This window comes from Plodia interpunctella, chromosome 9 (genome assembly GCF_027563975.2).
Source record: "Plodia interpunctella isolate USDA-ARS_2022_Savannah chromosome 9, ilPloInte3.2, whole genome shotgun sequence".
Taxonomy (NCBI): Eukaryota; Metazoa; Arthropoda; class Insecta; order Lepidoptera; family Pyralidae; genus Plodia; species Plodia interpunctella.
The window spans coordinates 8,495,953-8,507,446 of NC_071302.1; the positions used below are offsets into that span (position 1 = coordinate 8,495,953).

Genomic DNA, 11,494 nt, shown 5'->3' on the forward strand with positions numbered 1-11,494 from the left:
GTGGACAAGTTCATACGTGTTTTGTATTGCCGGCACATCGGCCCGTCAAAATCTCGGCCCACGTTCTAGCGGTCACACCGATCTACTCGCAATTTCGGCGGCCGGGATAACGGCGCTCGGGTGACGGATGTGCGGTGGACACGCGGCGCGGTGGACACAAGTAAATGTTTGTACTGCTACTTCGGCACCGTCATCTCGTTCTCGGTGGCGGCGGCGGTGGACAAACGCACTAACAGTGAGTGATGTTAGAAGATATCTATAGGTAGGTTGTCTAGTGTTGCCAAAAAGTCGATAATTTCACACTCGATTATAATTTTAACTATTGAATTTGATGTAGGTTTGACTGGTAGAAAAGCCCTTCTTATTGATAAAAAGTAAACGTACCTATTTTTCACAATCGCACTGTACAATATTTGACATTTACAGAACGAGACAAAATAAACATCAATTATTTATTTTTCGATTTTATCAATAATGCACTGAGCACTCGAAATCATTGAATCTATGGAAAGGTCGCACTATATCATTGCCATACCTCGCATATAATCTACAGTCAACTCACTTGATTGTCAAGTTTTCACCTTTTGTTATTTTTTTTTCTCATACCTAAACCTAATACTTTCACAGATTTCACCTGCTAATAACCTCAAAAAAGAAATTATTATTTTATAATAATGCCTACGATATCCGTAAAACGTGATACACTTTTCAAAGCTCTGGGAAGAAGTTATAGTAAGTGGCATCGCATCTAAAATCTGTAAGAATTTATATTCTCAAAATATAAATATTCCTTTTAATTTTAGCCGATGAGGAGTTTCAAGATTTGTGCTTCGAATTTGGTTTAGAACTGGATGAAGTAGTAAGTTTAATTTTTACGTCATCGGATTTAATAAACGATTTGTTTGTATACACTTTGTTAGCTGAAAAATTATGATATTATTTGTAGACAACTGAAAAGCAGATGTTGATGAAGGAGCAGGGTGACCAGGTTGGAGCAGGAGTATCAGAGGAAATATTGTACCGGATAGACATCCCTGCCAACAGATATGATCTACTATGTTTAGAGGGGCTTGTAGATGGCATTTTGGTATTTCAAGGAAAGTAAGTTTAAAGATTTATTAACCGAGCGAGTCTACCTGGGGCAAAAATACATTTTTTGTAAGTATGTATGTTTGTTTGTAACGCGATAATTTTCGAACCTTTCGGTCCGATTTTGACAAATATTAAATGGTATGTAAGTAGGTGTATTTTTAAGTTTGTGGGGCATCAACATCTGTTCAGTAGTGTTTGAAATATTCTCAATTTTGTAAAAAAATATCGTGTTCGCGAGATCTAAGTTCGCGGCAAACAACTAGTACCTTTCAACTTACTTTGTTCAATAAGAGGACAGTAAAATTTAAAATATTGAGCAAATTTTCCTAACCCACCTTACAAATAAATTAATTTGGTTTAGAAAAATTCATATTATAAAAAGAAGCCTGACTCATCTGTCTATTGGTATGAGCACAATAAATCTACACTGTGTACTACATATTTGTATGGTTTTCACCAACACATAGTGTGATTTCTGAAATATGTTTATAATTTATTATGGATTTATCTGAGGAAATCCAGGTTGGATAGCTATTGAGTAGTTGATAGTTATTGAGAAATATTATCTATGTCCCAGCACTGGAGAACAAGATCTAAATATGTGAATAACTTTCTTTAACAGGAAAGCCCCTCCTCAATACAAATTGACAAAGTATGAAGACTGCCATTCCCTACACCTTACTCCATCAACGTCACAAATAAGGCCATATGCAGTGGCAGCTGTGCTAAAAGGTGTCACATTCACCAAGGAGTCATATGATAGTTTCATTGATTTGCAGGTATAATAAGAATATTAATTTTTTTGATAAACTTGGTGGTTACAATCATCTCTTCACACAATCCACTTTACAACCTAAACTGAATTGCATCACAAATTTCCATCATCAACTTAATTTTTAGTATGTGTTTAATTTTAGGTTCTAAATTAAACTGAGTTGCACTGGAAAAGTTGATGGTAGGCCGACTGGTCACTAATAAACAACACTGCACATCTTTGATAAATCTTCTCTGAGCTTATGTATGCTGATCCTGTGCACATTTTTTTAGAATACAAAAACAGCAAAGTTCAATTTAAACCATTAATGGAATTTTATTAAACTATGCAATAATACTCATTGCAGTGTTTTGTTTTCCTTTGTTTAATTAATTACTTACATTTCACCTTTTGAAATTTCAGGACAAATTACATCAAAACATTTGCAGAAAAAGAAGCCTTGTTGCTATCGGCACTCATGACCTAGACACTATAAAGGGTCCGTTTGTCTATGATGCTTTGCCTCCTTGTGAAATTAACTTCAAAGCCCTTAATCAGCAAACAGAGATGACTGCTCCACAGCTTATGGAATTATATTCAGTATGTATAATTTATGGTCCAAATATTGGAATATTTCATTAAAAAGTGCACACTTTGAAAGTTCTCATTTTGCTAAGTCCATAATCCTATCTAATTTTATAAATGAGAAAGTAAGTTTATTTATTTGTTTGTTACATGTTAAAGCCCTACCTACTCGAACTATCTTCTTAAAATTTTGCATACATGTAGTTTAATGGAGAAGGACCTAGGATACCTTTCATCCCGGAAAATTAACGCGGGTGAAGCCGCAGGCAAAAGCTAGTAAATTATACAATTAATCCTTCCTTAGGAGTCACACTATCTATAAAAAAACCCACATCAGAATCCATTGCGTATGTTTAAAGATCTAAGCATAAATAGGGGCAGACAGTGGGAAGTCAAGTGACTTTGTTTCATACTATACTATAGTGATTTAAGATATGTAATGCTGATTTATAAACCAGTAGGCTAAGGGTGCTAAATTTACCTTACTTTATCAAGAAATATGCTATACTACAGTAACTTTCTGTATTCTGGGGTTTTGCTCCCATAGGGATAGGAATATCAGAATAAAATAGTACCTATAACTAGAAGTTCCTACTGCTCAAAGAATTTTAAAAATCAGTTAAGCAACCCTAATGGTACTACTATGCACAAACTTTACACTTCTTCTCTTTAATATTATTGTAGACTTAAACTTTAATTAGAGCCATAACCCTTTCAGAGTCACGCTCAGTTAAAACAATACCTAGGAATAATCAGGGACAGCCCAGTGTACCCTATAATCAAGGACAAGAACGGCGTAGTGCTCTCCATGCCGCCCATCATCAATGGCGATCATTCCAAAATCACATTGGACACCAAGAATGTCTTCATAGAGTGTACTGCTACTGATCTTACTAAGGTAAAGAATAAAATGTCACATTTTATGAAGAGCATAACATATTCATAACACTAGAGTTTAGTGCATGATTTTGTATTGTAGATTGTAGTGTATGGTTTTAAATTCAAAATTATTTTAGAACCAAAAGATAATGGGTAGAGTGAGTAGTTGGTGAATAGGCTATGTGGGGCAAAAAATAAAATGCCATTTATTTACCTATTTAAATAATAATTATATCTTTGTTTTCTCCACAAAAAACAACTTAAATATAACAACAGATCGTAGGTGCCGTGATGATTTATGCGGACTTAGCTTCGGGTATCGCAGCCGATAATAAAACCGAAATGAAAGATTTTTATCAAAGCTTTTAGGATTTTGCCCCGTAATATTTGGTGCTCATCAACAATTCATAAAAAATATGGTGTGAAAAGCTGAAGAGTTTGTTTGTTCTCTGGAATGAGGTTTCATATGAAAAAATATTTTTGTATCTATACCCAGACTTTGGAGGAAGACGGAAGTGTCGTCTCATATTATTTTTATTTTACCAGTAGTGGTATGTGATGACGTTACAATTTTTAAATTTTCCAGGCGATAATAGTACTTGACACGATCGTGTGCATGTTCTCGAAGTACTGCAGCGTCCCGTACGAGGTGCAGCAGTGCAAGGTGTTCGCGCCGGACGGCACCTACGAGCTGTACCCCAAGCTGGAGTATAGAGAGGAGCTCATCAATGTCGACAAAGCTAACAGCTACATCGGCATCAGGTATTAAGGCCGTAGCTAGCGGCACACTAGCGCCACCGTCGTATTTTTAACAATTTCTTTAATTTCCTAGTAAGAAGCAAATTATGAATTGATGAATTCCCCAGACATGAATCGTTCGCCAAGGTCCGCTTTGCTACATTTTCTTTTCCAGTTCGCACGGTTTTTGACAGTAATGGCCAGGTCATCGACAAGCATACAATAATAATAATTGCAGGGCCCCAGCGGACGAAATAGCGTCGCTGTTATCGCGCATGTGCCTGCCGAGCGCGGCGGCGGCGGAGCCGGAGCGCGTGCGCGTGCGCGTGCGCGTGCCGCCCACCCGGCACGACGTGCTGCACGCTTGCGACCTCTACGAGGACATCGCTATTGCTTACGGGTGAGATAACTCTCGGATCAAATATATGTCTAACTTTTTAATAACTATTTCAGGCGCTCAAAACGTTCAACACTACAGCTGATTCAAAAGCCGCCGTCTAATTGAATTAGTTCAGCGCTCACCACCGCGACGCTAGGTGCGTTTTGTTTTCAATATGGCGTCAACTAGTCGGTATTTTTTATTGTTTCAAGATATTTTTCGGAAAGAAAGTAGTAAATATACGTTACTAGTGTTATTAAAGAGACAGAAATTATGGAGGCACATACGAGTACGATACGAGTGAATCAAAATTTAAACCAATATTCGAGGAGAAATCACGATATTTATTGCGATTATATAAATAATTTCATTTTTACTTATTTCATCAAACTTTTGGTCACCTCTTAACACTTAATCCAAGAATAATTTCCCAAGAAATTACAAAATGTTTTCCTATTCTTTCAAATTATATGGCATAATGGTCACCCTAGTTAATTTGCCATTTAACAATTCGGCTAAACGACGTATAGCTGTTTGATTGAACGGCTATTTTAACCATTTGGCTGCGACATATATATGAACTGAACTCATATGAAAACAACATAGCGTTTTTCTTATCCCAAGAGTGTGAAATCCCAATCACGTGAGGACCTAGAGCTAAAAAGTAAAATCAGCTTATGAGTGGCCAGTAATTTGATGGATAAGATGAGGTTCCAAAATAAAGATAAGATTGATGGATAAGAGTGATGAACAAAGTGATAAGGGTTCCGTTTATTCGTCGGATGAAACAAACTGCTAATTCTACAACCAAAGTTTTCCATTTTCGAATATAATAATTACTTTTTAAATATTATTTATGTAGTGGCCAGTTCCGGATTCTTAAATAGCAGCCCCGTCGTATTTATTTAGATTTTGGTTGATGTGTGACAGTTACAACCGCATCGCGCGTTGCGCGCCGACGCTCGCGTGCGCGGGCGGACAGACGCCGCTCAACAAGCTGACGGAGCAGCTGCGGGCCGAGTGCGCGCGCGCGGGCTTCACGGAGGGGCTCACTTTCACGTTGGTAAGGATAGATGACGTACTCATTTCTTTGAATTTCCAATCACTAATAATAATATTAATAACGCCATAATAATGAATACTCGCGAAATTTCGCCGCCTCGTAAAATTTCTGGCGTATTGCTATTATGGCGCCAACCCTAGCGTCTGACGCACGTACGATTATATACCAAATTTCATAACATAGTTCTGTTTCTCATAGCCTCTCTCCTAAATATTAACTTATCTGGATGTACGACCTGTCGCAGTGTTCGCGCGAGGACATATCGACCAAGTTGGGGCGAGATATATCGGAGGTGCCAGCGGTCCATATCTCCAACCCCAAGACCCTGGAGTTCCAGGTGGTGCGCACCACTCTCCTCCCTGGCCTGCTGAAGACGGTGGCTGCCAATAAGAAAATGCCGCTGCCGCTGAAGCTGTTCGAAGTCAGCGACGTGGTTTTAGCTGATGACTCCGCAGGTAATGTTTCATTATAGATCCTAAGCCACAAAGTAACGCAACGTGCGTGGTGATACCCCTGATGTCTACACACCAGGGGTATCACCACGCACGTTGCATGTGGTGAACACTTACAACCAAGTGATCCGCAAGCTTGTTTTTAGAATAGAATAGAAATATGTATATTTAAAACGCGACAGATACTTCTGCGACCGGTTACATCTAGATGTGGCCGGTTTTTTCAATTCACCCTTGACGTAACGCTTCGTCAAAAATACTTCGCTTGACTATGTAAATCTTGTTGTGTAATCGACTTATTTCTGCTACTTTGAACAAAAGAAACCTTTTGATTTGTTCATAATAAACGAGGTGTATTTCGGATAACTGCAGAAACGGGCGCGCGCAACAGACGGCGGCTGTGCGCCGTGTACTGCGGCAAGTCGGCCGGCTTCCAGCTGGTGCACGGGCTGCTGGACCGCCTCATGCTGCAGCTGCGCGTGTCCGCCGCCGACTACCGGCTGCACCAGTGCTCAGGTCTGCGCTCTTCTTCTTCGCTTTTTCCCACCTTAGGTCTCTTTCTTTTCGAGTGTGTTATCGCTTACACTTATTTTATTTTATTCAAATCGCTTAAAAGCATCTTGACACCTACCACCACTTTAGGTACGGTCTCGGCTATTCTAATTTCTTGGCGCCAAGAGAATCTGTCGTGGTCGAATTAAATGAGGTAAACTACCTGTTCATCAAATTCAATCTTTAATGAAGAGAGATTGATTGAGGGAGAGATTAAAATAGTTGGTAACTCCAGACCCGGCGTTCTTCCCGGGGCGCTGCGCGGAGGTGCGATGGCGCCAGCGCGCGCTGGGCCGCCTGGGCGTGCTGCACCCGGCCGCGCTGGCCGCCTTCGACCTCGCGCAGCCTTGCTCCGCGCTCGAGATCGACCTGCAGCCCTTCCTATAGCTCCACGGACCCAGATCCGGCTGTGAACGAACACTTTATGCCACAGTATAATGCTATTCTATATAGTTTTATAATCATTAAAAAATAAATGTGAAATTTATTTTTTTGCCATCAAACTACAATATAACGAACTATTCCGGTCTGATCTATAAGAACCCTTGGAGATCAGATATATTTTGGTTGTTTCGTATTCCATTCAGATCCCCTAACCTTTAAACAACCTCTTTTCTTTCTAAAAATAAAATAGGCGTTGAGACATCTTCTGTACTTTTTCTCGTTCTATTTGCTAAAACTCTTCTCAGTAATGTGCAAAAGTGCCTAGTAATTTGATTTAGAATAATTGTCTCTCTATAAAAAGAGACAAAATTACTATAAAACTCTTGTCTAGTTTCCCTAGTACTTTGTTTACACATTGTAATAATCCGTTATTACTTAACTCCTGTAGATTTGTTTGCGTGCGATTTTTCGTATTTTAGTTAGTATAAGTGAATAATGGTATTAGTATATAATAACGTTGTAATGATTTGATATTTTAATAGAAATAAAAATAATTTTTACACTGACAACTGGCTTTCAATTGACTGTACTTACTACAGAAATATGGAAGTGTGGAATAGGACATAGGATACCTCACATCCAAATTAATGTTCCCGTGGGAAATTAACACGGGCGAAGCCCCGGGCAAAAGCTAGTTCATAATAAAAGGAACTGGTTCAGACCAGAATGATAAAGTTAATAATAATTGGCAGTGGATCAGTTTTGTGAATCAGACAGGAATAATGTTATTTTAGCATACAAAATACCTTCTTATTATTTATTTCTATTTGTGAATAAAACATTTTAATGGTTAAACTTGTAGTTTACTTACCTACATATTTAAACATTCCCTTATCATAAAAGAAAATTCAATTCAAATTGTTGAAAATATATAATTTTGCATGTGTATGATAAACAGTACAAACAAAAACAATAATCATCTATTAAATCACATTGAATATTTTTACATACTAAGTAGATAATACAGGATAATAGATAAACCTTTAGACCAGTGATAAGACTTCAACAATTCAATTTAAATTAATTCCATAATAATTAAAATAATCTGTGTATAAAATTAGAGAATAGTTGTTTACTTGGAGACAAAAAAAATTTAAACTATTAGAAATTGGCTTTGCACTATAAAAATAATTAATTTGTTCCTGCAATATTCACTGGTTCAAAATTATACACTATACAATAAATTAATATTCGACAATTTTGCCACTTTCCTATACATGACACCCTGTAAGGCACTTTTTTTTGACTGTTTACAAAACTTGCTTGACAATGACCTAAGAATAGTCTTCCTGCAGCAGTCTTGGAAACAATAGCCATTGTCACATGTAAATACTGTAAATTATTCGAACTAAAGCATTAGTTGACACATTTGCAACAATTCATCCTATTTGCTAAATAAAATATTTTTTCCAAACACTTATCACTTATTTGTCATGGAGGCCACAAACATCACCAAAATTATTAGCTATTATAGTTGATAAACCCTTTATCTACAAAAGCTTTAATAACTACTATACCATACAATATATGGTGATCTATATATTTTCTGAGTAGGTGAGAGTTTGCTCACATAGATAAAAAAAATACTACATCCAAGGAACAGATCTCCCACATTGAATCCTGATAGAGAAACTTATTTCATTCAGTGCTACACTAATAAGTTATGAACTTTGAATTACTGTTGTAACAATATAATAATTTGAAAAGGTGGACGGATTTCTAAGCTGCTTCTATTACTAATATAAGGATTTTAATCAAGGAGCAATTGTATGTCAAACATTTTCTCTAATTCTGGTCGGTTGAAATCTGGGCCTATAATAAATGGGCATAGATAAAATGAGAGTTCCTTGAGATTTGGAGCACTTGTTTTTATTGCTTTTGCTACTTGCATGGTCACATGCAGACACCTTGAGAGGCTAAGGTATGTGAGATGCTGGAATTTGTTGTTTGAAAAGTATGCTAGTAATGCACTAGTAGAGAAGTATCCATGACGTAATTTTAGTGAATGTAAATTCTTAAGCTTATACAAGTGTAATAAACTAGAATCAAACAGTGTCTTACAAGTCATTATGTGGAGAACTTGTAACACTTTGCAGGTAGAAATATAACACATTATATCATCATTTAGGGTGTCTCCATAAATATGTAGAGCTCTCAGTGTAGTCTGTTTTCTTACAAGTAGAGATTCAAGGAAATCTGAAGGAATATTCTTCATCTTCTCCATATTGATGCTAACTAAATTAGGACATTGCAGCATGCTATACAAACTACTGGGTGTCAAAGCAAAATTTGATAAAACAAGTGTTTCCAAATTTTTTAATTTCTCAAATGGTAAATGATAAACAAAATTTCCATTAGCATTTTCAGTATTTTGTACAATCAGTGAGTTTCGGAAACTCAAAAATTTCAAATTAGGCCAGTGTCCAAGGTCATCAAAAATACAGCTATCAACTTGTGATATACTTATTTCTAAATGAGTTAAATTTGGACAATAGCTTATTAGGGAAGCCCTGACTTGAGAATACAACTTGAAATACTGCAATTTTACATTTTTTAAATACTTGGCCACAAATGGCACAATACTTTCTCTGATACTCACATAGTTTTTCATACATACAATGAGCTTGGTATTATCCCACACACATGGAGTCAGACACAGTTGTTGCCACCTCATGCAGACCTTGGCCACAGCCAACAATGACTCAAAGTCGATCATAGAAAATATGTAAATAAGTAATTCATTGGGGAGGTCACTTATTGTTAGAATATTGGTGCCTACTTGAACTCCGGTCATCTCGAGGTGCACCATCCTCAGGGATGCTTGCCCACACTTTAGCCGTTCTGCAAACCAAATGGACATTACAAAAATGAAACTGTCTTCACTTCATACATGCATATTATATTAGGTCAAAAGTTTCGGCTATCACAATAACTAGTATATACTGAAAGTTGGTGCTAGAATGAAAATACATTTATAAAAAGTTCAATTTACCTTTTAATTTGCTTGCTTCGTATTGGAGAGAATCGTAATATTTGCTTTAGAAAAATCATAATTTATGTAAACTTTGCTCTAATTATAGAAACGATGTTCATAACACGAAAAATACTCCAGAAAGTAATACTTTTTGTTAAGAGTAGAATACTGCATTTTTAAATTCATAAAATAAGTCTTAAATAAACATAAAATTGTAAATTAAAAATAACTCATCGTGATTCTATTTTTGTATGGCGTTGAAGGCATTTTATGATTGACAGTGACATTACATACATTGTTGACATTGAAGTTAGAGTTTTGTTCAATGATGTCCAATCTTTTACAAAAAAAAAGCGATGTGATGTTTTCGAATTTTTTTAGTATGCACGGAAATGGAGAAAATATTTTCGGAAATTCCACATGCATTGTTGTATTAAGCTTGATTCACGACATTGGTGAAACTAAATAAAAGCTTGTATTTATATATGTATAAATTTACTTATTATATTTACCTATATATAAATAAATTAAGATTAAAGATTACCAATAAAAGCCTACAATAAAAGGGATATTGCCACAGACATGCCTGGCACATTGAATTATTGAATGAACTTACACCTCTATATTGTACAACTACCTACTCAACAAAATATTGTTTATATTACAATCACAAAACAGGAGGCAAATATGTGGCAGCTGGAGTGGGTACAGATACAGGAGACGATCCCGATGGCGGTAAATACCCGGCAGTTGGTGTTGGTGGTGTGCCTGGCGACGGCGATGATCCTGGTGAGGGCGGTTGATTAGGAAAAGGTGGCAAATAATCAGAGTTGGGCAAAGCTACTCCGCTAGAGCTTATCTGTGTAGTTGTAGATATTGAAGTAGTTGTAGATCCCCCTGTTGGGACGTTGAGATCCACACCTCCACTTGTACTAGCGCTTGCACCAGCTCCACCTTCCGATAAAGGTGGCAGATATTTGGGAGCATTTGTTGAGACGGTTTGCAATACAGAACCTGCCGTTGTTCCGGGTGTTGACATTGTTGTTGGGGTATTATAATTGTATCCAGCATCAGAACCTGAACTAGAACCGCCTAAAGTAGATGTAGCTGAAGTTTGAGTTCCATAATTGTAGCCACCGGAGCTAGCAGACGCAGCGACACCATTAGTTGGGGCACCTGTGGTACTTGATGACCCTGCAGTAGAATAACCGATATTGATGGTGTCTCCGCCGGCAGGAACAGGGTAGGCATAATACATTTGCTGAGCTTGCGGCGGTGGCCTGTTTACATTCGGGGCTTGAGTTGTGGACGCGGTTGGAGGAGGTCGAGTGGGCAGATTAAAGGAAATACTCGGTTTATCATACACGTACCCTGCCTGCCGCTTCACTCGACCCTCTTCATTTTCAAGCAAATCTGCAAAAACTTTTACATTGCACAGGAAAATAAATGAAATATGAAAAACAATCGTTAATATTGTGCAATTTTTCATTTTGTTTATTTTAAAAGCACGAAACTCCGTTTAGACACTTGCTTTATTTTAAACTCATATTTATAACTATTTTGAGGAAGTTATTTGCGGGGT

At 37.2% G+C, this 11,494-nt stretch overlaps 3 protein-coding genes across 3 annotated transcripts; 1 reads left to right on the forward strand and 2 right to left on the reverse strand.

The window, feature by feature from the left end:
* Positions 1 to 528: 528 nt before the first annotated feature.
* beta-PheRS (Phenylalanyl-tRNA synthetase, beta-subunit) lies at positions 529 to 7,447 on the forward strand. The gene is made up of 12 exons (XM_053749968.2): positions 529 to 732; positions 804 to 859; positions 947 to 1,101; positions 1,715 to 1,871; positions 2,270 to 2,446; positions 3,150 to 3,329; positions 3,897 to 4,072; positions 4,287 to 4,448; positions 5,358 to 5,490; positions 5,735 to 5,945; positions 6,315 to 6,458; positions 6,730 to 7,447. Exons 1-12 carry the CDS (start codon positions 675 to 677, stop codon positions 6,879 to 6,881), a joined length of 1,761 nt encoding a protein of 586 aa, XP_053605943.1. The 5' UTR covers positions 529 to 674; the 3' UTR covers positions 6,882 to 7,447.
* Positions 7,448 to 7,790: 343 nt separating this feature from the next.
* On the reverse strand, positions 7,791 to 10,194 carry LOC128672674 (F-box/LRR-repeat protein fbxl-1-like). The gene is made up of 2 exons (XM_053749969.2): positions 9,931 to 10,194; positions 7,791 to 9,779 (listed from the first exon to the last, which is right to left on the reverse strand). The coding sequence occupies exon 2, from the start codon at positions 9,745 to 9,747 to the stop codon at positions 8,689 to 8,691; it is 1,059 nt and encodes a 352-aa protein (XP_053605944.1). The 5' UTR covers positions 9,748 to 9,779; positions 9,931 to 10,194; the 3' UTR covers positions 7,791 to 8,688.
* A 385-nt stretch (positions 10,195 to 10,579) lies between these two features.
* Positions 10,580 to 11,170, reverse strand: LOC128672686 (uncharacterized). Its single transcript, XM_053749983.1, has one exon. The coding sequence runs from the start codon at positions 11,168 to 11,170 to the stop codon at positions 10,580 to 10,582; it is 591 nt and encodes a 196-aa protein (XP_053605958.1).
* Positions 11,171 to 11,494: the final 324 nt, after the last annotated feature.